Here is a 26198-nt window from a genome sequence, read left to right as displayed (position 1 = left end):
TTTCGAAGATTGCAAAACCATTAACTAATTTGCTGAAAAAGGATGCAAAGATTAACTGGGATCACGAGTGTGAGTCATCCTTTTTAGAATTGAAACATCGATTAACTTCAGCGCCAATTTTGGCTTTACCAGTGGAAGGTGAGGAGTTTGAAGTGTATAGTGATGCTTCGAAGCAGGGATTGGGATGTGTCTTAATGCAGAATCAAAGAGTTATTGCTTATGCATCACGACAACTAAAACCTCACGAAGAGAATTATCCGACACACGACTTGGAAATGGCAGCAGTGGTGTTTGCTTTGAAGATTTGGAGACACTATCTTTATGGAGCCCATTGCAGAATATTTACTGACCATCAAAGTTTGAAATATATCTTCACCCAAAAAGAATTGAATTTAAGACAAAGAAGATGGTTAGAATTGGTGAAGGATTATGATCTTGAAATTGTGTATCATGAAGGCAAAGCAAATGTTGTAGCCGATGCCTTAAGTCGAAAACCAAAGCATAACTTGGGCTTCATGTCGGTTGCTGATGAACTGTGCCAAGATTTAGCGCGGATGGAAATTGAGGTACTTGGACGGGGTATGACTCGGGGATATTTGCAAATGATACAAGTTGAGCCTGAAATTTATGATCGCATTAGAGCGGCTCAAATGGAAGATAATAAAATGGTTGAGCTTGCAGTGAAAGTTCAGTACGGTCAGACTCAAAATTTTAATATTGCTCCAGATGGGAGTCTTCGATTTCACGGGAGGTGGTGTATCCCAAAGGATCGAAATGATTTGAAAGAGCAGATTATGAGTGAGGCTCATAATACACCATACTCAGTGCATCCGGGGGGAAATAAAATGTATCATGACCTACGTCAACATTTTTGGTGGAAGGGCATGAAGAAGGATGTAGCCAAATTTGTTGCACGATGTTTAAATTGTCAAAAGGTAAAAGCAGAACATCATAGACCAATGGGGTTGCTACAACCTTTAGAAGTTCCACTCTGGAAATGGGATTCTATCGCAATGGATTTTGTAACAGGACTTCCAAGGTCAAAGTCGGGAACAGATGCAATTTGGGTAATTATAGACAGATTGACCAAGTCAGCAGTGTTCATTCCAGTACGTATGACTTGGAGTATGCAGAAATTGGCCAAATTATATGTTCGTTATGTGGTTAAACGACACGGTATTCCTGAGGTGATCATATCAAATCGTGATCCACGTTTTCAATCTCGATTTTGGCAAAAATTGCAGGAAGCCTTTGGTACTCAGTTGCATATGAGTACTGCATTCCATCCTATGACTGATGGTCAGTCAGAAAGAACTATCCGTATTCTGGAAGATATGCTAAGAGCTTGTGCTATGGAATTTCAAGGGAGTTGGGAAGACCACTTGGATTTAGTGGAATTTTCATATAATAATAGCCATCAAGCAAGTATCGGAATGGCTCCTTTTGAAGCTCTTTATGGTCGAAAATGCAGAACTCCTTTGAGTTGGGACGATATGAGTGATCGACTGATACTGGGTCCGGAAATGATTGAGGAATCGAAAAATAAGATTCGAATTATCAGAGAAAAGATGAAGGCAGCTCAAGATCGTCAAAAGAGTTATGCCGATAGAGCCCGACGTGAGGGTCAATTTCAAAGTGGAGATTTTGTCTTATTGAAAGTATCCCCAATGAAAGGTATTAGAAGGTTTGGGATTAAAGGAAAATTGAGTCCGCGTTATGTTGGACCTTATGAAATTGTCGATCGAGTTGGTGATTGGGCCTATCGGTTGGCACTTCCAAATTCTATGGAGCGTATCCATAATGTGTTTCATATATCTCAGCTTCGTAGGTATGTTGCAGATCCTTCTCATATTTTATCTCCAGATGAGATAGAGCTGAATGAAGATCTTTCGTATGAAGAAAAGCCTCTGTGGATCATGGACACAAAGGTCCGAACCATGAGGAATCGAGATATTCGTATGGTGAAAGTAATGTGGTCCAGACATGGAGCGGAAGAGGCCACGTGGGAAGTAGAACAAGAAATGTTCAAAGCATACCCACAATTGTTTAATTAAGTTGCCTTGTTATGTGTTTGAGTTTAGATTTCGGGGACGAAATCTTTTTAAGGGGGAGTGGATTGTAATGCCCCGATTTCGGAATGTATAAAATAATATTATTATAGCAAATAAATATTTGACAATAGTAATGGAATCAAGAAACTAATATTTTGGGATAAATTATATTCCAATTTTGTATATTAGTTATAATTAAATAGACTGTTAAATGGATAAATATCGATAAAATTAAAAATAAATATAAATATAAATATAATATATAATATATAATATAATATATATAATAATAATATAGTAGATGATGATAAGAACCTTATCATCATCGTTAATAACAATAATAATATAATAATAATATATAATGTTTAATAATAATAATAATATATTACGTTTAATAATAATAATAATATAATATATATATATATATATAATATGAAAAGAAAGAAAGAAAGAAAGAATCCAACGCAGCAGCAGCAACGAACCAAAGGAGGAGAAGGAAGGGAGGAAGAAGAAGGAGAAGAAAAAAAAAAAAAAAAAAAAAAAAAAGAAAAAGATTTAGCCGTCCGATTCCAATTCCGACTTGGGTATGGTATTCCTTGCTATTCGTAGAGTCCGATTATAAATTTTAATACGAATTTTGATATTGGAGTATTAAATTAGAAATTCTTCAAAAATTCAAAATTGGCTATTTAGCTATTTAATCGATGAATTTCTTTAGCTAATAGCCTATTCGTAGCGCCGACATTATATTTTGAGAATTTCGTACCAATCCAAGTCGAATAAAAAACGGCAGTATATCGCACCTGCCTGCTTGTTCATACCTTTGCGTATTTTTATTTAATAATCGGGCAATATAAATATTATGAGGTAGAAGGATTTTATAGCTAGAATATCATATTCTACTAAATATAAAAGTTTGGAGCCCGACGAGTTAATTATAGAAATTAGCTTTTGAATAAGCAGGTAGCTCCTGAGAATAAGCATAAAGCTCATCTGATTTGAGTAAATAATGGGACAGGTGTACGTTGGAGGAGATTTGGGTGAAGTTATAAAATCCAGAAAGTATCGGTAGGAGGTAAGCAATAGGGAATTAAATCTAATTTTAAGAAATTAGGTATTTATGTTGCATGTGATTCTGATTCTGATATTGATATGATATTATGTGGAATCATTTGGTCAGTGCATCTATATATGTATATATGTGTGTGTATATGCATGTGTGAAACTTCGTTTTACGATATTCGATATACGTATTTGATCGTGTTGGTGAATTTATAAAAAGGAGGATAGGTGGGCCGTCTCACCAGCCCTTTTCATTAAATTCACTTATTGACATGCTGCACACATTGCACGATTTATCGGATATGTTTTATGGATCTATCGTTTAGTCGCCGTGTGCGGTAGTGCTAGGCGAGGGCATCATCTGGGGTTAGGATATTCGACCCCGATGTACCGTAACACTTTGGCGATAGTGGACGATAGTAGTCGGACAACTGGGTGACTTAGTCGCACGGTCATTCAGGGATTAGACCCATTGCAGTTGAGACGTATTTGGTCTAATCATTCGGGTTCGGTGTTGTTCCACTCATTGGAGTAGCTACTAGTGAGGTCTACCGGTAGTTTAGGATCAGATGCCAAACTCCAAACGCGATCCCGTTAGGGCGTGCGAGGAGGAGTAGAGTTTCCGGATTTCCTTCGGGTGATTCCAGGTTGCACGGATTCTACTACGTTACACGGGGTAGGGCTAGGCAGGAGGGTCCTATCTTCGCTATCACAGACTATGGGGTGTCTTGTGGTTAATGGCGACAACGTTCGACTATCCATGTATTGATTGCGGGAGTCGTATGGTGGGTATATGGGAGTGACCGGGTGACCGTTATATTATTATGGGTTTACCAGGTCCTTCCTTGAGCCGAGGATTTTCCGGCTATTTATTGATGATAGTCTAGTGAGCTGTTATTATGGAGCCGAGGTTATTCCGGCTGCTCACTTTGACATATGTATATGGGTATATGTGCATGAGTTGTCGATTTTGACATTATTGTTACATTATTTCAGTATGGGCATGTCATGGCATTTATTTTGCAAATGACGGAAATTAAACTCTATTTTCGAGCATGACATGGCATATTTTATGTTAGTTCTTAAAATGGATTTAATTCTAGACTGCTTTTAAGAAAAATATTTGATTCAGGTACGCATGGCACCTCCGGGACAGGGGACGTCTCGGGAGATAGAAAGACGGGCTGAATGAGTGAACTGCATCTGATGTATTATATGTAAATTCTAACTAGAAAAACCTCCCGTTTTGGGAGTATGTTTTTGTAAATATTTATAAACTATTTTTTTTTTGGAATAATAAAATGCTTATATAATTAATTTTAGCCTTAACACTGTGTTGTGGGGCCCGAAGTAGGAGGTGACGACCTCATGATGCAGTGTGGCGGTAGCATTTCCAGTATGAGCCAACTGGGGGTGTTACACACGATGAGATATGAAACGTAATGGATGTTGCGTTTAGACCTGGGATCACAACCCTATTTATATCCCTTATTATTAATTGGCCTCATCACCCAATTAACAAGTTATCGGGTTTCTGTACATTGGAGGCCCGCACTTACTAAACACATTTAAACCTAATAAATTAACAGATCACTTAATATAGGCTTAATCTGACTGATAGCACAAATAGTTACATTTAACCCACAATTGGATTTTTAATCCAACAATCTCCCACTTTGGTAAATGTACGCTGAATAACCTTATGAGCTCATGAAAACATTTGCTATCAGATCCTTTAATGTATATTACCAATCTCATCTATAAATCACATCAATGCCGTCACTGCATTTATCGCAATAGCACCGCTCAGTGGTCACAACACTAATATAACCTAAGATTCGATCAAGTGCGGATGCACAACATGGAAACTTCATATAATGTGATCTTAACATGCCTATTTCCAACTGATCTACCTTAACTTTAATTCAGAACAACTGAACACCGAATTAAAAATAAATACTGAACAGTGCATACTGAATACTGCAGGACAAAATAAAGTAACCTTAGTGTATTTGAACATTACTAATTAGCTCTCACTAAACCGAAGTATCGAAATATGGTTCCACTTTTCAAACGAGCAATATGCTCACTATAGAACTTATGTGGAAGCCTTTTACTAATTAAGCGGATCCGTAATCGTGGAAGTTATATGAATATGTTCAATAACTAATTCATAATATAAAGTCATACAATTAAGCAACTGATGATTATTATTATCAAATAAGGTACTAGTTCTAACGAATTTTGAATTTTGGAAGAGACAAAACTCTATATCTAAATGAACAATAATAACTGAATTTATTCAAAATAAAAATCGAAATTAAATTTCGACTAAAGATAGTACCATAAAAAAATGTCTCATCCAAATTCAATTAGTAACCAGTACTCAGCAATAATTTAAAATTGTCAATGACTTCAACTTGAACTTTCTTGTTGTCACTCATATAGATGTATCTTTCAACATCAATTGATTTCGACAATAAAATAATATTGCATAGACAAACTGATGTGAGTTGTTACACCAAAATCCACCGTCAGGTGTGTCTATGTACTGAAATTAAATTAATTTCAAGAGCAAGATTAATAGGACAAGCATGTCCTCTGAAATGTCTAACTTAATGCCCTCAATTTAGTAGCAATATTAGACATGTTCAGGATGTACTCCATTATGTTTCCCTTGTCGTTGTACTTCATGGTAATGAGACTCTTGAGAAGAATACTCATTTTCCGCCTTATCGCTTTTGGCAAAACGTTTCTTAATTGCGACAAGGAATCCATATCATTATACATAGAACTCCTAAAATTTATGGAGTGTTTTTCTTAATGATAATCAGACTTAGGCGTTGGAACTATCCCACTTTTCAAATAACTGTTTTTCATATGCAGTGTTTCTCGTCGTTTGAGTGGGTTGGTCTACTCTTAATGCCAAGTCAAGGTTCATGCAACCAAATGAATCAAAATTGATTCTTTTTAGTGCTTAAAGTTGTCCCGAGACAGTGTTGGGACTAAATAAATATACACATAAATATTCATGAAGCATAATGAACTCAATAATAATGCATTCTCATCCCAAGACACTAAGTGCAACATCAATGATCAATCTTTGGATCAATAACATTGATTGCTAGCAGTCATCTTGTTGCAATAATCATATATGGATAATAAGGTAATGTCAAACAATAACTAATCTTTGGACTGATTTACTATTCACATAAGTTCAATCTATATAATCATCTCATACATATTATCGTAGATGTATATTTCATTCTGTCAATTACCGACTGCCTTTGGGCCGAAGAATAATCACATAAATTAAAATACACATAAACACTTACGTTATCAAGAAAAAATCTTATATAAGAGAGGTTACTTTGGCAACGTCAAATACTTGATCTTCACCGTCAAAACGCAGCATGCATTATTAATGAATTTATAATTTTTTAAAACTAAATTATAATCAGAATCATGTTCAATATATACGGGTCTGATTCCATAGAAAATAAAGAATGCTTATTAGCAACTGAATGCACATGTCTATAAGCTACTGAATGTTTCGTATGTGAATTTATGAAAGAAATTAGCAATCTTATCACAAGTTATCGAGCAACATCAGCAAATTTCGTTAGACAAATTACTGACTCACTAATGATGAACTTATTTTGACAATTGAATGTTGACAATGCAGTAGTGTGTCAAAAAACACATTATCTTTGGACAGATTTATTATTCACACACAAAATAACCAGATTATTATCACCACATTCAATGTCACTAATATGCATGTAACTACTTAATGGCTGAATTGTCTTTGGGTCAATCAAGAGCCTTGTAAGTCACAAACACAACTTTCAAATACACAAAATAAACTGATCTACACAGAGGCTGCTTTGGCAACATAACTGTTTCAACCAATTCATAAAATATATTATATTATTTATTGCTAATTAAATTCACTTTAAATAAATCAAATATTATGTTCAATACATATTAAAACTATAACAACAACAATTAATTTATGGACTCATTAAATAATCAAGCAGTCCAAGAAAGTGCCAAATGCAGCGGAATTACACAGACAAAAATATGTCACCCGAAGAGACTATAAATTAATACACCAAATAATTATAGTCGAATTTGAATAAACGCATCCTGTCAAAATACATGTTGTTGTAATCCAAATTTAATTGGACTATCAAACGAATCATAATGAATATTCAATTTTATAAAATCAGTACTAATGAATAAATAAATAAATAAATAAATATGGTTTGCGTCGGATTTAATAATCCATATCGTTACAATTGATTAAGTATACCCCAACATGATTCTATAAAAAGAAGTCTAATAAAGTAGATAAATATTTTTATAATGTGGAAATCGGCAGCCACCAGTGCCCTCCAGCCCAACCTATACCCTGCAAACTAGATCCGACAAGGCAAGTGGACTTGGAGACGTTGAAATTTGAACCATAACTTCGCGGTCACAAGTTCACCCCCCACACCACCAGGTCATCCCTATCTCTTACGGGACCTAAACATGATATTTCTTATATATATATTATTAGTGCTTAAGCAGAATTATGTTTATTTTGGGTGTGAAGCATTCTGATGCACTTAAAATGACTTGCAAAAGGTACATTTGCAGCTCTTCGTAAAATTGAAGCCAAGTGTTTGTTTGTTTCTAACTTCGTATCGCGCTTTGAAATACTTAATATGGATGTTTATGATTAAACCAACGTTACTCCATGTGCTTGCAGATGGACATGTACTGATTCCATGCATAATCAATTAATAATACCGAATGCTCCATCAAGATGCAATATCAATTAAGATTGACCACATCTCATTTTGATTCAAAAAAATAAATATATATAAACAAACAGAGTTGCTCAAATGCAATTATCTTCTCATTGCATATATTACTCGTAATTGGATACAGATACTCAATGAAATTATAATTGAATTGACAGTTAACTAATTGAAGTAATTAATTATCCGATTTTAATTAAATACTTAGTCCCAAAATTATTTATAAATCCAAAATTAAGTGGATAAATAAATAAAACTATAAATTAAATACAAACACATGCAATCAATCCATAGTTGTATGAATTATTGTAATAAAATTAGGAATAAACAATAATAAAATTATTCACCGATAAAGGCTGATTCCATTAGCTTCTTAATCTCCTTCCATAATGACAAATACCATGATTTCATATTAATTTTGGCATTATTCCATTAATTATTTTAATCAACATGCATGATTGTTTCGTTGAAATCATTTTTATTGAAATAGATATATAAACAAATGCTATGAGAACCCTAAGTTTACAATGTCACGTGCTGTTCCAATTTATATATATATACATGATTCCATAAATTCAATTAAAGAGTAATGAATACTAATGAATTATGCATTACTGTAACAAACAAACACACGCGGATTGCAAGGGCTCATTCAGACCATGTATCTACCGATTTCATAACAGGTGCACAGGGAATGACTTTAATCAAAATTAAAATTTCAATGTAATGACCAAAAATTAATTCGCAAAATAATTCAATACGGAAAGGCTCTGATACCAATTGTTGGAACTTACCAGGGCATGATCTACCGTGTTGTCATAATTGAGATAAAAATAAAGCAAATTAGATCTAACCTTATTCCATTAGTATAGTCGAATTCGAATATGCAAACAATGGAGGGTTTTGTGTTCTTCAAGCCTACGACGCAACCCCTCTTGAGAAAACCACTAGGGTTTCTGCCGTTACTTCCACGATGAGATATGAAACGTAATGGATGTTGCGTTTAGACCTGAGATCACAACCCTATTTATATCCCTTATTATTAATTGATCTCATCACCCAATTAACAAGTTACCAGATTTCTGTACATCGGAGGCTCACACTTACTAAACACATTTAACTTAATCTGACTTATAGCCCAAATAGTTACAATTTTTAATCCAACATGGGCATGTGCCAAATTTACATTCATTTCATCTCTCTCTCCCGGACCGACAGGCCAAGGCCCCTCGATCTAATTTCAATTCCAATTCCAATTCCAGCTGGCCTTGATGTTCACATGTACGTACGCATAAAATTATGCAATCCACGTTTTTATCCATCTTCTCCGACTTTGCTGACTCTGGCTGGCACTCGAGACACAGACGTGCCTAAGTCATTTTAAGTTATTTATTTGTTAATAATTAGTCTAAGCCTCCTCACCTCCCGCTTATTATTAACTAGTAAGTTATTATATTATTGTTAGTATCATCCCTCTTCACTATCATTTTTTTGAAGGCGGTCAGGTCAACACACTTGAATCGTCAGTGCAGGCAGGCAGGCATGCCAGGTGTGCTTGCGTGATCAACCAAAACCACCCTGGATTCATTCAATCCATATATAACTTATTAATTTCCCAAAAGCATGGGAGATGATGATTATCGGTATCATTTACTTTCAATGTTTGGACGGTGTATCATGATAGTAAGATCAAAACTCCTACTAATATTTATTTACCTACTTTTGTTCAGTAGAGGTAGAGAGTCGGAGAGGAGAGGAGAGGAGAGAACATTATGGCGTGCTGGTGCTGCTCTCTCTAGTCTCAACCACTGCATAACATCCATCCGTCCATACATCGCTCAAGTCTCGTCATCATCACACAACGCCAATCATTTTCCATGTAGGGCCGTCCAGTCCATCCCTCCTCCTGTGATTGTGAATGATTGCGAATTTAGCCGCTACTAACCAAACACCCTCACCCTCATCTTCATCTTCATTTTCCTTTCCCCTTCCCCCAACACTAGTATCTACACTTTTATACTCGATTCAGTTCTGGTTTGCTTCTCCTCTTCAAGCCACGCTGTGCCTCTGCCTGCCGACTATATACGCTTGTACATACTACAGCCGTGATATCACATGGGCCTTGCCTCCGCAAAGCTCTCCTTGCTCCTCAGTAACAGATGGCTCGTTTTTGTGGCTGCAATGTGGCTCCAATCCTGCGCCGGGATTGGGTACTTGTTTGGCAGCATCTCACCTACCATTAAAACCAATCTAAACTATAACCAGAGGCAGCTCGCAAGTTTAGGAGTCGCAAAGGATTTGGGCGACAGCTTTGGAATCTTCTCGGGTGGAATAGGCGATTTTTTGCCCCTCTGGGGTGTGCTGCTTGTGGGCGCCTTGAAGAATTTTATTGGGTATGGTTGGGTTTGGCTCGTCGTCACCGGCAGAGTTCCGGTTTTGCCCTTGTGGGCTGTGAGTACCTTCCTTTCATTTCATTTCATTCATGCTTTTTCCCTTTTTTAAAAAATAAAATTAAAAAAAATATATATTCTGAACCTTCGGCATCAACAATCGAGCTTTGGGTGTAGTTTCCTGGGGTGGGTGGGTGAGGATCGATCATCCATCCGAAACACAACACAACTGTAATAATCTGTGTCTAATTCTGGGTTGAATTTCATCAGCCAAAGCGTAGGAGCCGAAGCAGGACATCAGAGGATTCTCTGCTCCATTTCTTTTGCTTTAATTTAATTATTAAGCCTCAGCCTTGCCTTTTTTTGGCCGAGTATTGAGGATTCAACGCTTTGTCGTTAAAACTTACTTTTAGGCGCTGCTAGCTCCGAGAACCCCCTTTAGACGATTCTTTGGAAAGTGGGATGTCTAGGTTGGATGGAGTCTGTCCAACCAAAAGCAATAGCAATAGCAATAGGGATTGTAAGGTTTTAATTCAATTTGGTGTTGATTGCTACGCAGATGTGCATCCTCATCTTCGTGGGGACAAATGGCGAGACCTACTTCAATACTGTATCACTGGTGTCCTGCGTGCAGAATTTCCCCAAGAGCCGAGGTCCTGTTGTGGGGATACTCAAGGGCTTTGCTGGGTTGAGTGGTGCAATCTTGTCGCAGATATACACGCTCATCCACTCTCCGGACCATGCTTCGCTGCTGTTTATGGTTGCAGTTGGCCCCAGCATGGTGGCGATCGCCCTCATGTTCGTCATCAGGCCCGTCGGCGGCCACAAGCAGCTACTGTCGTCCGACAACTTCAATTTCTCCGTTGTCTATAGCATCTGCCTCGTTTTGGCTGCTTATCTGATGGGGGTGATGGTTGTACAGGACCTGGTGGCTGTGAGCCACACGATTACCATCGTCTTCACGGTTATCTTGCTCATCCTTTTGTTGCTCCCCATTCTCATCCCCATCAATCTCGTTGCTGCTGCTCCCTCTGAGCCAAAATCACTGGAGGAAGAAGCGCTTGTACCACCCAACAATGAGCAGCAGCAGCGGCAGCAGCAGCAGGAGAGCAGCACAGCGCTGGGGGGCTACGAATCTCAAGAAATCATTTTCAGCGAAGTGGAAGAGGAGAAGCCAAAAGAAGTGGATATGCTTCCTGCCTCGGAGAGGCACAAGAGAATTGCTCAACTCCAGTCCCGGCTCGCCCAAGCTGCTGCGGAGGGGGCAGTTAGGATCAAGAGAAGAAGGCGGCCGCACAGAGGGGAGGACTTCACTATGATGGAGGCATTGATCAAGGCAGATTTTTGGCTCATCTTCTTCTCTCTTATGCTGGGCTCGGGCTCCGGATTGACTGTGATCGATAACTTGGGACAGATGAGCGAGTCTTTGGGGTACGAAAACACCCATGTGTTTGTTTCCTTGATCAGCATTTTCAACTTTCTAGGCCGTGTTGGTGGTGGCTTCCTGTCTGAGAAAATTGTCAGGTATGGTATGGATGATGAATATATAAATAGCAGCAGCAGCATCATCTATCTATCTATCTATCTGCTGCTGCCGGAAATTCTTCAACATTTTTACTTGTTCTAACTGTAACTAACTGCTTACAGCGACTATGCCTACCCGAGGCATTTGGCCATGGCTGTTGCCCAGCTTGTAATGGCAGTGGGTCATTTCTTCTTTGCGATGGGTTGGCCCGGGGCGATGTACGTTGGGACTCTTCTTGTAGGGATTGGCTATGGGTCACACTGGGCCATAGTGCCTGCTGCAGTTTCCGAGTTGTTTGGGTTGAAAAAGTTTGGGGGTCTGTACAATGTGATTACCATCGCAAACCCTGCAGGTTCTTTGATTTTCTCTGGCGTGATTGCAAGTACCATATATGATAGGGAAGCGGAGAAGCAGGCTGGTGGAGGCGGCAGCAGCTTATTGTCGAGTTTCATCCGCGTGGAAGAGCCTCTCAAATGCCACGGAACCGTCTGCTACTTCATGTCCTCCTTGATCCTGTGTGGGATCTGCATCGTCGCCTCTATTTTAAGCATGATTCTTGTTTACAGGACAAAGACTGTGTACGCTCACCTGTATGGTCGATCGCCGGCAGCAGCAGCAGCTGGGGCGGGAGGTAGATAGATAGGTAGATATTATGCAGCCTGCCTGCCTGTGGGTACTTGTTTCATTTTGCCTTTGCTTGTTTCTATTTGGATTATACATTCATTCATCCATCCATCTATCTATCTATCTATATACATACATACATACATACTCCAGAGAAGCAATCGAGAGAGAGAGAGAGAGAGTTGTTGGTCTTGCTGCAGGCAGATAAGGAGGCAAGGGTGATTCGTGACATGGCTATGAATGAATATATCGGCTGCATCACCCACAACTATCTCTATCTATATAATATACATTCATTCTTTGAGGGAGGGAAGCAGTCTTTGTCTATCTGCTGGTTTTGGTTTTGGTTGAGTTTGGAGTTTGAGTTTGTGACACGCCCTGCCCTGCCCTGCCCTCACATCACATACTGCTTCTTACGCCTGTTGTATTATTGTTTGTTCTCTTGACCAGATCATGTCATAATAAAACATTTATTAATGAATTGCCTGCCCCCTGAACGATGATGAAATGAAGTTGTTTCTTATCTTGTGGTGTTAGTGTCGTCGGTCTTCCTACCCCACCCTTCCCTTGCAGTTCCATTTGTGGCGAACTGGCACATCTGGGTTGGATGGAATGGAATAAGATTAGATTAGATTAGACCAGACAGCCGCCATGCTTTAAGCTGACAAAAGTGGGCGTGACAAATTAAATGCAATGCAGGAACTAATTATGTATGCGCAAACTTTTGATTCACTTCCTTTCTTAGCTGCTGTGGCTGAATGGAACGAAGAATGCATAATGTTAGAAAGGAAGAATTCCACAGCTTCTCATTCCTGAATCGATCATGCCAGACCAGACCTGACCTGGCCTCTTCTTCAGCAAGATGGGGTGGCTAGCAGAAGCAAGCACCATTTCTGGATTCACTTACAATCCCTTCTTTTCTTGCTTGCCTTCCCTCCCTCCCGTTGCAACCTGAATCACCCTCTCTCTCTTTCTCAGGCTGTACCACTCGAGGATATACACTAACCTGCATTGCATGATGTTTGTGTGGGGTTCTTTATATATGATGGGAAGCAAACACGCGGAAACAAGTGAAGTCTGGCGCGCACGCACGGGCTGAATGAATGAAAATGAGTGCTATCCTTTTTTCTCATCAGGTCCAAACTTCTCAAATTTGACCCATCCATCTATCAGGCAACCCCATCTCATGTCATCATTTGATGTAGACACAGAGATACCTCGTCGCATGCCAACAGACTTATAAATTCATAATCAAAAGATACAGTGGTTACATAAAGGTATGTAATGCAACAACGAGCTGAATTTGATAATAGAACCAAAAAAAAAAAAGGGTTTGATGAGAACTAGTATGTAAAGGGATGTGACTTTCTCCCCATCAAATATAAACCAACATCAAATAAAGTTAGGAACGAGGATGTTTGACAAACAAGCTAAAGGAATAATTCCTGGGTTGCCGGTGCTGTTAAAATCTTATTTATAGGTAGCACCGTAATGGATATTAGAGCAACAAGGATGAAGTTGAAGGCATTTGCACGTGTAGTAGTGTATCTAATTGTTTGCAACAACACAAGACCAAAGGCATATTACAATATTACATGCATAACATTGCTTATACGTAAACAACAATTCAGTATGATCTCAAGTGGCGGGAACTACACAATCTTATACATAAACAACAAGCCAAATAAGAAGAATAATCTGTGATGAGTAGAATCGAAAGAAATATCCAGTGTAGTCAAGGAAAAGCAAGTCGACGGGTGCAAACCGCATGAATTAAGCTGATGCAACTGATTATGATCCAACCTTGTTGTAAATGCATATCTCTGTGAGCTATCAATTACATTGTCAAGTAGCAAAAAATGACTATAAAATACCAATTCACATGCTTGCTTTTAAATGACAATCATAAGATCCCGAGAAAGAGATTAAATGGAATTGCCTTAGACCAACTCCGCCATCTCCACTTGTTATGAACATGAATGGATGGTTGGGAGACAATAAGCAATGGAGTACACAGAACCATAATATGCATTGTTGGATGGTGTTCAATCATCCATTTTGATTTTACGGAAGAACGCAACAATCTTAACTACTTAGAGAAGTAAACTCCCAACCAATATGGCTGTGAAGGGTACGGTCAGATTGTCATCAACCTCAGTGCTCATTGGATGGGATTCTGCTAATGCAGCAGAAATGGACACCACCAAAAACCCCAGCGCCATCTCAAAGCTTTCTTGCATGTACCCCATTGATGAGAAGTAGAGCATGAATCTGTTTTCACATTTCCCGTCAGCCAAGATCTATTATTATTATTATTATTATGATATATTAGTATTAATTAATAAGCTGAAGCGTAAAGCAGCAGCAGCAGCAGCAAAACACATTACCCGATGGAAGCCAAGAAACCAGCGCATGCCATGGCAATGCTACCAGCAATGGATTTGTTTCGATTGTAAGGAAGCTTCTTACTTCCGAAACGCCTACCCACAATATCAGCCATACCTGATAAAGCAAAGCCACAAAATAAATTACCAGAGTTTAAAGCACGACATACTCTGTTCCACATTTCTAGTTAATAGATTAGATAATAATCCCATAATCTATCCGCTGTCATGAAAATTCAGGGTTGTGGATTCACTAAGAAAGCTGTACCATACCATCACCAGCGCATAGGTTACACACAGCTGCAATTGCTATGGGAGATGTTCTCCAGTAAATGCCGGTAGCCACAGTGATTGTGGAAGCATAGTATAATGGCCCCTTGAGTAGTTCCCTGAACGCCAACAAGCCAACAAAGAAATAATATGGTAAATCTGAGGCTTGTGTTGGACACGATTTTCTTTATATCAAATGTGCTCCTTCTCCTTCAAAATTGTGCTAGAGGTTTAAAGAGCATCCGCTTTCTCAAGATACAACTATCAAATTTGCACAATTGAATCACTTTTTGATATATACATATATATATATATATATAAAAGTAGCTGAGAAAGCTTACTTAAGAGTTGATAGCACTTGTTAATCTATTGGAGTATCTAGCTACTAAACTGACCAACACAGCAAATTTGCTGATTGCATTTTTCAGAAACATTTCACAGATATGTTAAAATTGGCTTCTACCTGCTGTAAATGCTGACATTAACAAACCAAATGTTAGTGCCAGAACTCAGAACTAAGAATCCTCAACATTTCCAGTGTAACTTCCATGATCATGTCAAAGAGAGGAAGAAAGAAGAGGCGTATTTTCTATATTTCATTTACACTCAATTGAGTACAAAACACCTAAGTAAGGAAAAACAAAAAATAAAGAACGTAATCTATGTACAATGAATCAAATAAGCCTAGTCTAGTTAAAATGAATCAAATATTTATTTTAAGATGCATATATTCTATTTAATACTAAATTATGGTTGCATAGATCAACTAGCAAGGCAGCATTCGCATCAACCTCCTCACATGTCAGAAATTGATTAGGTTAATCATAGGAGAATTCAAATGGTGAAATATTTTGAAAAATAACCACTTAAAATTTTCCCGTCTTACATACTTCTGCTTAAAGTCTTGATTACTGCAAACTAGCATTAACCTTAGCAATACAAACCCTCTTAAGACATAGCTGTAGTTATCAAACTTCATTATCTGCATGTGCCACAGCTGATCACTATCCAGAAAACTCAAGAAAAATTCAGTTACATGAGTAGCTTGGCTAGGGTGGCTGCGAGGCCTACTACGCTGCCAATGATCTCAAACAGATAGATGGGAATATCTCTGAATCTTTTTCCAATCAAACACACATTACACTTAGAGCTCGACCTGGCTGGTTTATAGAGATAGACAAGTGAAGCTCACATTTAGGTTAATTTTGTCATTATATTTTCATATATACATTTTGTTGTTTGTTTGAAGATGCAGTTATAATAGATTGTGTATAAGAAGAATATATTTTATTAATTTAATTAAAATAATAATAATAACTGCTTTTGAGTCGAGCTTGAACTTTAATCCAAGTCTTTTGCGACCTATTATGTTAACTTGGGCTCCTTAACGAGTGGGAGCCGAGCCATTACCGGAACACGTTCAAGGTCGCTCGAGCTCGAACGACATATACTTTAGCTCACTCGGCCATGAAACAGCTCTAACTGCGCTATTATAAAATATAAGTAGAACAAGCAAATGTACCTATGGTCTCCAAATCTGCTCATGGACTTGACAGTTGCATCATCGTTTATTACACCGAGTCCCACAAGAAGCATATTAAGTATGTTGAGACCAGGAACAAGAGCAGCTAAGTATGCGCAGTGACGACCCGAACTGTTACATAGTACGGGAAGGTCAATGAATAGATAGATCTCTTACCATACCATGCCAGAATGAAATGGCCTCACACATATCAGTGTAAAGTTTTACCTGAACAGAGGCCAGCAAAGCATGAATGCCAATCCAACAGTAATATGAACGACCTTCCTGTTTAGTTTCTAATATGGGAAACAGAGAGACAGGAACTGAGATTCAAAAATAAAAAATAAAAAATAAAAACAATAATAAAAGAGGGGAAAATGTCAAAATGATGGGGTTTACAGGGAAAAAAACTCCATATCAAAAAAATCGTAATCCTGATCCGTAACTAAAGTAAACGTGATGGATGAGTAATAATTGGGTTCGGGATTGGGGCAGCTAAAAACAGCTGGGGAGACGGAGCCAACCGGGTCAAAGAAGCCTCTCTTGGCAGTCTGCTCCCAGATTTTAAGCAAGGACAAGACAACACCACCGGAGAGACCGGTAGCGATGATGTCGCCGACAAGGATGTTTTCAGAAAACATGGCAGCTAGCGGCGAAGAAGTCTGTTTTGAGGAGATTGGGGAAAGGCGTTTATTAGGAAGGAAGGGTAGCGGGGGGGAAGTAGCTAGGGCCTAGGGGTGGTAGCAAGCGTGGGAGCAAGGAGATAGGAGGGCAATGCGAAGACGATTGGGCTATAATATGATATGAACATGATGATGGCCGGGGTGGTTAATATGTACTCTCATGACTCATCTCATGTACGTAGGGGTGAGAGGGAGGACTTGGACTGACGGACTGCTAGCTAGCTTTGACAATATTTATAAGAAACAATAGTAGCAGACATCGACACTGACACTGAGTAGAGAGAGAGAGAATGTGTAGCTACATTTACAGGTAGATCGATCGATAGATGGAAATGGAGGAGGGGGAGGGGGAGGGGGAGGCAAGCTTGCGTCCAGTCAAGTCAAGTGTGTGTGTGTCTCTCTCTGTTACTACCACTCACTCGCAGGAAGTGAGTTGGGAGGGATGAGCGGAGCACTCAATGGCATGTTAAAATTGTATAAGTGCGTGCAGCAGACCAGTGAGGGAGGAGGAGGAGCGGTTTAGTTAGACGTTATTGTTAAACCTGAAAAGCTAAGGTGCATTGCAAATTGCCCTTCAACTTGGATATTTGGAACTCAAGAATGAGTGAATGATGATGATAGGATAGGATTATATGATGACATGATATAATATAGTAATCAATTTCATGAGAGAGACGGAAAGCTTTTTAATTTGCCTCTTGGCTTCGCTTGACTTGACTGACTTGTTCACGGAGCGATGTGAATAAGGGTGTGTTTCTATGTTTCTTTTCGTAACTCTTTCTAAAATTTTTGTTTGAATTTGGTATTAAAATAATATTTAATGAAATATTTTAAAAAAAAAATAATTTTTTTTAAATAAAAATAAAATCCAAATAATAAAATTTAAAAAAATTTGAGTAAAAAAACATACCCATCTTATATTCTTATTAATTGATTTTTATATATATATATTTTTAAAATACACTTTTATTTTTATAAAACATCTCATATTATATATTATTTAAATATATATTCTAATTTTTTTATTATATATATTAAATTTATTAATTAAATAAAAAATAATATCATAATTCATAATTATTTTTTATTTTTATTTCACATATAGATATATCTCATTTGAAATCGAAACAAACACCCCCTCCTTTTCTTCTTGCTTCTTCTCCTCCTCCATCTTCTTTCCAACTATTACGGAAAGCGAAACGGCGGCAAATAATTACCAGAAAACATCAATCAAATGGGACATAATGTGGACCTAAACAAGAGGATACGCTTCAGGAACAAACCAGACGCCGCCCACGCATCTGGACTTCATTCATACTCATACTCGTACTCATGCCGGCCTTTCTTTCTCCATCTTCAATGGCTTTCCCCGACAAGCTCTCTTCTACTTGTTTCTCCTTTCATACTTCGTATAAGCCGTCGATTGCCTTCCGTGGGGGACTCCACCTTAAACTGCTCAAAACTAAACAGACGCGGAAAAAGCTTGTTTGCCGAGTCGCTTCGTCCGCGGCCACTCGCGATCTCGACGCTGATGACTTCAGACACCCTCTCGACAAACAAGTGACTTCCTTTTATCTTGAACTATTCCCAATTATTGGCTCCTTCCCCCGCACTTTGTGGCTTCCTTTTTTAGACGTTTTATTTCATCATGTGATACAGAATACGTTGATTTTGAGAGCGATTCCAGGATTAAACGAAATTGGAAAAGCTTTGTTAGGTACGGACTGCTGCTATTCCTGATCAATTCTTGGTTGAAAGTGGTAGCTAGGTTAAAAATATTCTTCACCTGAATTAGGGGTTTCTATTAAATACGAAATATAAAGTCCCGTTGATACTTGTATCCTTATAGCCGTTCTCAATCCGCTGCTTCAACTTTTCATTGCTTAGCAACTTAAGGCAAGCCTCATTTGCAAATTTTCTCTGTAGCTTTACAAATTACAATTAGATTCTTTCAGGTTCTGTTGCTGAGCAGATCATGCTTCTGGAGAATATAGGGACTTCCGTTCTTGTTTCTGAAAATCAGGTTTTATTTTTTAACCGTGTGCCCATGCTATTCTTCTGTTGGAAAAAAATCACATTGCACCTTCTTCTTGTTTTTTTCTTGTTGTCACATAAGTTTCTTTCTCTCGCTTACTGATCATCTGAAATCCTTGGGTGGTTTTTCTTGATATCCTGATTTATGACTTTCAACACGTTTAGAATTTCATGTTACTTTTTAATTAGTTTAGAATGACCGATGTGCATTTGTACAACCGCTGAACACATATTTCTTTGTCTCTCTCAGCTCCCTGAAATTCATAAGTTGCTGGTGGAAGCTGCCAATATGCTTAGTGTTGGAGCTCCAGACTTGTATCTGCGGCAAAGTCCTGTGCCCAATGCATATACTTTAGCTATCAACGGAAAGAAACCATTTATTGTTGTTCATACAAGCTTAGTGGAGCTTTTGTCAAGAAAGGAGTTGCAGGTCCACATTTACCTTCTCCAATAACGACACATACTTATAGATGCAGCCAATCTTACAACTGCATCTGAGTTTCTTAATGGGGTTATTGTTCTTGTTTAAATAATGTTCTGCGTGCAGGCTGTCTTAGCGCATGAGTTGGGCCATTTAAAATGCGACCATGGTGTATGGCTTACGTTCGCCAATATTCTTACTCTTGGAGCATATTCTTTACCAGGTAAGATCTAGTTTTCGGCTTGAATCAGATGGATTGCTCTTAGTTGTGTTCATGTGGAAGCTTAGAATGTTGTTCACTGTCACAAGATGTGATCCTTGCTTGCTTAAAAACTCCTCCTATCTCACAGGGGTTGGTACCTTCGTAGCAGAGAGACTAGAAGAACAGCTCCTGCGCTGGCTCCGTGCAGCAGAACTGACTTGTGATCGGGCAGCTCTTCTGGTCTCTCGCGACCCAAAGGTAGATATTATGTGGGATTAATAGCTTGCCGTATCGTCTATCAAGTGTGCTTATGAATACAAATCCATTTAACCAACCATCCGTTGTCCTGGTGTATGCCCCCACAAGAGGTGGTGGTATCTGTTCTGATGAAATTAGCGGGTGGGTGCCCCTCGGTGGCTGACGAGTTAAATGTTGATGCCTTCTTGGAGCAAGCTCGTTCCTATGAAAAAGCTGCTTCTAGCCCAGTTGGGTGGTATATAAGGTGGGGTGATGATTCCTTGCTTGTATGTAGATAATATATTCTATGCTTATGTTGTGGTATTGATTAATTAATTACACTATATATTGATTGATTGACCGACCTTGCTGAAACCGAAACACTACGCAGGAACGCTCAAGCAAGACAACTTTCACATCCTCTGCCGGTGCTACGGGCACGAGAGATTGATGAATGGTCTAGGAGCGGAGAGTATCAGTCTCTTTTAAAGAAATGGGTCAACTCAGTGCAAAATGTTGAGCATCGGATGATGATGAATTGATGATCGACGAAGATGATCATATTTTTTGCTTGTAGATAAATAAATGATCCATATTCATAATAAGGTAAATTTGAGGTGATACGATGATATTTTTAAAATTATTAAAAAAAAAAAAAAAAATGGGAAAGGCAGGAAATCTTTCTCAAAATTCTTCTATGAATCAACTAGGGAAGGGTAGGGTAGGCAAGACTTTCAAGAAGGGAAATGTCATGTATATGTCATCTGGCGCCTGGCCCCGCCTCCAGCCCACAACCATCGGTTCATTCCAATCCCTAGTTGCAACATTTTTAGCCTTCATGGCATTAGGATGATTTATAAGTTATCTTGTCTGTTTAAATATAATTTATTTTATAGTAATAGGATAGAATGAATAGTAGGAAAATTTAAGTATCCCGATAGACCTAATATCGGAATGATATATATATATATATAAAAGTACATTTTGATTAATACACTCCCTTCGTATCATCCAAAACAGTTGTTTTTAATTTAGTAATAGTTGATTCACACTTTACAATAAAATTATTTTTATTTTTTCACAATTATCCTTAATTATTAGTTAAATGTACTTTTTAAAATTTTAAAAAAATGGTAATTTAGGTTGTGTTTGTTTGGGGGTTTGGATTTTGAATAATAAAAGTTTTGAATTGGAACCGATATAAATATGGGTTGATGTGATGTTTCAAATGTAAGATTGATTTTTAAAATAATATAAAAAATAAAAAATACACTCTCAGTGTTTTACATTCCGTGTCAACTCTCAACCAAACATCTTTTATGGGATAGAGGGGAGTGTATATATATATATATATGTATATATAGTTAATGTTTACTATGGTTAGACTTGCTTATTAGGTTTTGAATTACCGATTCAACTGCCTTTAAATTGTTTTGAAAATTTTACTATCAAATTAATGGGTTTGAAAGGTTATTTTTTTATTATTATTATAATATATATTAATTTCACTCTCAATCTTTTAAAAAATAGACTAATCAATAATTATTTTATAAATTTTAAATATTATTTATACTTTTTTTACAATAAGATAAAGATTTATCGAATTTAAAATTAAAATTTAAAAAATAATAACAAGCTAGCATAATCGAAACCGTCTAACTATAATTAAAATCGTGATTCGAAAATTAGATTTTCTCGACATTTTATTCCAACCATCGAGGCAAGTTTGGTTAATGTAAAAGATGACTAATGCGTTAAAATTAAAACGTTTCCTTCCAGCCTGCCTATTCGATCATACGAACACGTTTTTGAGGTTTAGCTCCACTAGGCGTATTTCTTATGGAATAATAATATAATATAATAATATTTGCCATGACAAGTCTTCCGGCATATGTATTTTGTACTACCATTCGTCCGCCTAATTAATCGTCGAAACCGACCAACAGTTGGTGTTTGGATGAGCCGTGATTAGGGCGTTCCATGTTTACTCCCTCCCGTGCGCACGCGGCTTCCATCGCGTTTCTCACCCGGAGAACGACGGTTCCTAAGTTTTAGGTTTCGAAGTCAAAGTGCCGGCCTCTACGTCGAGATTGGGAAAAAGGCGCGGGGTTTTCTATTTGAATATTATTTTGAATCAAACTATTTGGCATTGTTGTTTTTGCTTCCATTTTTGGTCGTTTATAAGCTTGTCTGTATATGGATTGTCTGAATGAACGAGAAGTTCACAGCCACCGCAGCTTGTCTCTGGCACTGAAGTTGTAATATTGTGTTATTTCGTACTCGTAATCGGGGTTTCGTTATGGCCGATACGATTTTTGTGATCTAAGTATAAAACCTGTAAACCCCCCTTTTGATCTTGGTATCAAATGGGCGAGCATTGAATGATCTCGTCGTTGTTTGCACAAAGAGGGGTTTCTGAAATTCGGTTCCAATCTTGGAAAATTTTGGGGATCAATTTGAGGCGTTGCATAAAGAGGAGGCCATCACAATATTTTTTATTCAATCTAGATTCTGTGTTAATGGCTTTCAAATTCAAATGCCTAGCTGGGTTTCTCTGCTTAAGATTCCCTTGCTATAAGTGCTGATTGGGGCTGTTGTGAATTGAATTCTCATCTGTTTTGTTTGTTATTGTTTTCACTTGTTATGGAGGATTTTTTGGGTGCCCTCGTAATTTCATTTTGTAAACTGGTCTGATTTGCCTTTTGTAACTCTATATTTGTCCAATCTGGGTTATCATTGTATTATCAATTTATTTACTTAATAAAGAAGTTATTGCAACGTTTTTATTTGGCTGTGATGTTTGAAGATTTCCTTTGCAATTTTTTTAATACTGTTGTAGTTAGATTTCTTTTTCTCTTTCTTCTTCTTCTTATTATTTTGATAAATTCAACTTATTTATGAAGCCAGTTTCAGCTCTATACCATCATCACTGTTAATGAGGCTGCTCCTTAAAGCAATTAGTTGCTTCTTTTGCAATTCATGTAGTTATGTGAAACAATTGATTACTGCAAAAACTGACAGCAGTGCCTGAGGTTTCGTGCAGTAGGCAGATGTGGATAGCCACTTCCACCGTTCTGACCCATACCAGGGGAAGGTTGTTGCAATGCCTCCAAGGGGGAGCTCTTTCTGTACTTTTATGGAGAACTATTGTAAGCATTTAGTTCCCTGAGCCCTGATGATGACCAAAAGTACCTAAATGTCCTGGACCAAATTGACCGGATGACTCTTAAATACTGAGCAGGGTCCATGAAATTGTTGAGTGAGAAGGAGAGAAGAGGACTAGTGGGTGGATGAGAAGTAGGTGGGCAAACTGCAGCTTGATAAGTGTGTGGAGGGTTATGTATGGTGTATCATCCGGAAGATGACCAATAGATGGTGGAGGAATGACAGGGTTATTAGCTGAGTATTTGGGGTGTGGATGAGGGGTGAGAGATTGAGTGTAGTGTGATTGAGCAGATTTCTGGGACTGGTGCTGTGACTCTGGGCATGTTGGGGATGAAGAAGTGGGGCAGGCTGGTGCTGTGGTGGGGGGGGCCATCGGCTGGTGCAGCTACAGAGGTGATATTTCCTATTGCTGACTTCGGTTTGGATCAAACAAGGTAGATATTGCAAGGAACCCTTATTTGTTAACTTTTGCAGCCACTCATTGCCTCTTAACATGCATTTCTTACTTTCTATTTTTTTTTCTTTCTTCCCTTCAAGATAAATATCATGGTATCAACCTACTGCCTGAAGGGCTTATGGAAAACAACCTGAAGTGTACACGCTCTTGAGTGTAATGATATTTGTTTTCTTAATTTTTTAAAGTTCCTCATTTAGATGATTGCATACCCTTTAGCCTCCCCTGTCCATTTTTTGAATAGTAAAAACTTGATGGAAAAGAAAAACCCAGCCTTATATTTTGTAAGAGATTGTGCTTTTTTATTATGTCAGATTGAGACAGAGAAGCTCATAGCCTATCTTGTTAAAGCAGAATGAACCAGCTATTGGTAAATGTCATTGCATGAACATCTACAATACCTTGGCTTTGCAAACTCAACCAAATTATGATGCTTAGCGTTACTATTATTATGGGAGATTTTGTCCGCATAGAGAGGCTTGTTTGTCTGTGTTGTATCAGGAATTATTTTTATTTTTTTTCGCCTTTCTTTACTATTGATGCTTCTCATTGTGTATCTTTGCAGAAAGTGGTCACCAACCAAAGAAAAATAAAAATTCGATGGCATATGTCATTTCTTTGGCTGTCACGTTATGATCATATATGGCTTGATGGTAACATGTTTGGGAGGTGTATTTCTAATTATATGGCTTGATTATGACTTGGTTTTGTCATTATCATGTCTTCACATTATTGATAATGTAGTGAGACACATTGTGTTGACTAGATTCATGAACTGTTGATGCTTTGCTTTTTCTTGATGAGGCTGCTGGGTAACAAATTTGCCTATTGGCCGTTTACAAAGCACATTGCCTATCTGAATGGGATTGTACTTTCAGGTGACCTTATTATTAGGGGAATCAATAATAATTGATGTGCTTGATTTTAGTTTTATTTGTTTTAACTGAGGAAACCTGTTTAAGGTATGTGAGGCAATCTAAGTTTTTTTATCATTTGTCACTTAAAACTCAGAGATTTAGCTTTTGCTTAATGAGTGAAACTTTAAATAGGATTTTGTACTTGTCATTGTCTTTGCCATAGTTCTAAGTTCTCCCTGCTTCACAGGATGGAATACAAACATTTGGATAGGTTGTGTGATGTTCTTTTGGATGCTCCTTTTGTTGCATTAACAGAAAGGTAAGCTTCATTGCATTTTTCTGTTGCTCTTCCTATGATTATCCGTTCTAGTAGCCGATGACATTCTCCTTGTTGGGAAAAAGGTACAATATGCTATTATGTACATTGTTTTAGTTTTCTCTTGATAGATGGCTCGATTTTCTTTCGTTACTTCCAGCCACATCGGCTTTCTCCCAAAGTTTGCAATCGTCTTAAGGTGTATTTCATTGCAATATAAAGTCTGATAACATGTTAGTGAATAGGTTGAATTCTGTCTTTCTGTTGTTGTAATTTTTCATAGTATTTTGATTTTCTTAAGCAATCATTCAGCTACACTTTTTTGTTGTTGCGCATATGTAGAGTTGTATACAATTTCATTATTATTATTATTATTATTATTATTATTATTTAAAAAAATTACGCAATGCCGGTGATAGTGTACATTTGGTATATTGCATACGGATAATATATATAAATTATTCATTCCAGCTCACAAGTTAAGTTGGGTTGATTCGGTCGAGCAGTCAGCCCACATATATGATCAACCGTACCCAACTTTATGAGCCGATAGGCCGCGGTCGACAGCACTAAGATGCCGCGCCGGCACTGATCTGATCGTACGTCGGTCAAACCAATTTGTTGTCAGGACGTGCTCCGAATGGGCCAATCTTTAGGGCCTAACAGCTCTCAACTGACCGTGCGTGCTTTGTTGTAAGAGCATGGCCATAAGAAGATGGACCTGTTAGCCCGCCATGCCACGAAGGGCCTTTTTGTACAGTACAAAATGGGCCAAATGGGCTTGTAATGATAGCAGATGACCCTATCAGCTCAGGACCGACATTGTATGGGCTTGCCTATTATAGTATTTTTGTCAAAGACAAAATATTGGGCCGCATAGAACTGGGCGACAGCACGTGACTGCGGAATACAGGAAAGGGTCTTATCGGCTCAGGGCAGACTAGGCCCAATAAAGACATAATAATGGGCCTGAGTCGCCCAAACATTAGGCCTGGTGCACTGCATGTGTCCTTGTCTTATTTTGGGAAAGACCATGTGGATATGCTGGGAATACATGTGGCCCCTTGTCGGCTCCTGACCGACAGCACAATGCACTGTCTATGGGCTCCTCTGTTAATATATTGGGCTAAGAGAAGGCCCATGTTGCAAAATATTGGGTTTTAGAGGCCCAATTCACCAAGATATCTGACGGT

General features: G+C 38.1%; 3 protein-coding genes and 2 long non-coding RNA genes across 7 annotated transcripts; 4 read left to right on the top strand and 1 right to left on the bottom strand.

Annotated features, from left to right (window-relative positions):
• Positions 1-2578: 2578 nt before the first annotated feature.
• Positions 2579-4271, top strand: LOC127241963 (uncharacterized). The gene is made up of 3 exons (XR_007836676.1): positions 2579-2635; positions 3070-3126; positions 4246-4271. It is a non-coding gene; the product is annotated as an uncharacterized LOC127241963 (long non-coding RNA).
• A 5300-nt stretch (positions 4272-9571) lies between these two features.
• Positions 9572-12983, top strand: LOC127241893 (protein NUCLEAR FUSION DEFECTIVE 4-like). Its single transcript, XM_051261166.1, has 3 exons — positions 9572-10372; positions 10871-11835; positions 11959-12983. The coding sequence occupies exons 1-3, from the start codon at positions 10037-10039 to the stop codon at positions 12473-12475; spliced, it is 1818 nt and encodes a 605-aa protein (XP_051117123.1). The 5' UTR covers positions 9572-10036; the 3' UTR covers positions 12476-12983.
• Positions 12984-13990: 1007 nt separating this feature from the next.
• Positions 13991-17610, bottom strand: LOC127244510 (probable phytol kinase 3, chloroplastic). Of its 2 annotated transcripts, XM_051265057.1 has the most exons (7): positions 17161-17610; positions 16865-16932; positions 16637-16768; positions 15118-15233; positions 14848-14962; positions 14527-14731; positions 13991-14255 (listed from the first exon to the last, which is right to left on the bottom strand). In XM_051265057.1, the coding sequence occupies exons 1-6, from the start codon at positions 17275-17277 to the stop codon at positions 14554-14556; spliced, it is 726 nt and encodes a 241-aa protein (XP_051121014.1). In that variant the 5' UTR covers positions 17278-17610; the 3' UTR covers positions 13991-14255; positions 14527-14553. The 2 variants fall into 2 exon arrangements, with proteins under 2 accessions (XP_051121014.1, XP_051121013.1); XM_051265056.1 differs by lacking the exon at positions 13991-14255 and having other exon boundaries at positions 14263-14731.
• Positions 17611-18504: 894 nt separating this feature from the next.
• LOC127244509 (plastoglobule-localized metallopeptidase 48, chloroplastic) lies at positions 18505-21207 on the top strand. The gene is made up of 8 exons (XM_051265055.1): positions 18505-18879; positions 18979-19036; positions 19275-19342; positions 19604-19783; positions 19901-19997; positions 20125-20234; positions 20345-20478; positions 20605-21207. The coding sequence occupies exons 1-8, from the start codon at positions 18652-18654 to the stop codon at positions 20753-20755; spliced, it is 1026 nt and encodes a 341-aa protein (XP_051121012.1). The 5' UTR covers positions 18505-18651; the 3' UTR covers positions 20756-21207.
• An 853-nt stretch (positions 21208-22060) lies between these two features.
• LOC127242085 (uncharacterized) lies at positions 22061-25288 on the top strand. Of its 2 annotated transcripts, XR_007836685.1 has the most exons (4): positions 22061-23362; positions 23455-23812; positions 23916-23988; positions 24147-25288. It is a non-coding gene; the product is annotated as an uncharacterized LOC127242085 (long non-coding RNA). The 2 variants fall into 2 exon arrangements; XR_007836684.1 differs by having other exon boundaries at positions 23916-25288.
• The last annotated feature ends 910 nt before the right edge of the window (positions 25289-26198 follow it).

The sequence above is a fragment of the Andrographis paniculata genome, unplaced genomic scaffold, assembly GCF_009805555.1.
Source record: "Andrographis paniculata isolate CXL003 unplaced genomic scaffold, ASM980555v1 Contig19END, whole genome shotgun sequence".
Taxonomy (NCBI): Eukaryota; Viridiplantae; Streptophyta; class Magnoliopsida; order Lamiales; family Acanthaceae; genus Andrographis; species Andrographis paniculata.
Note: the sequence above shows the minus strand (reverse complement) of the source record. Positions and strands in the feature narration are given on the sequence as shown.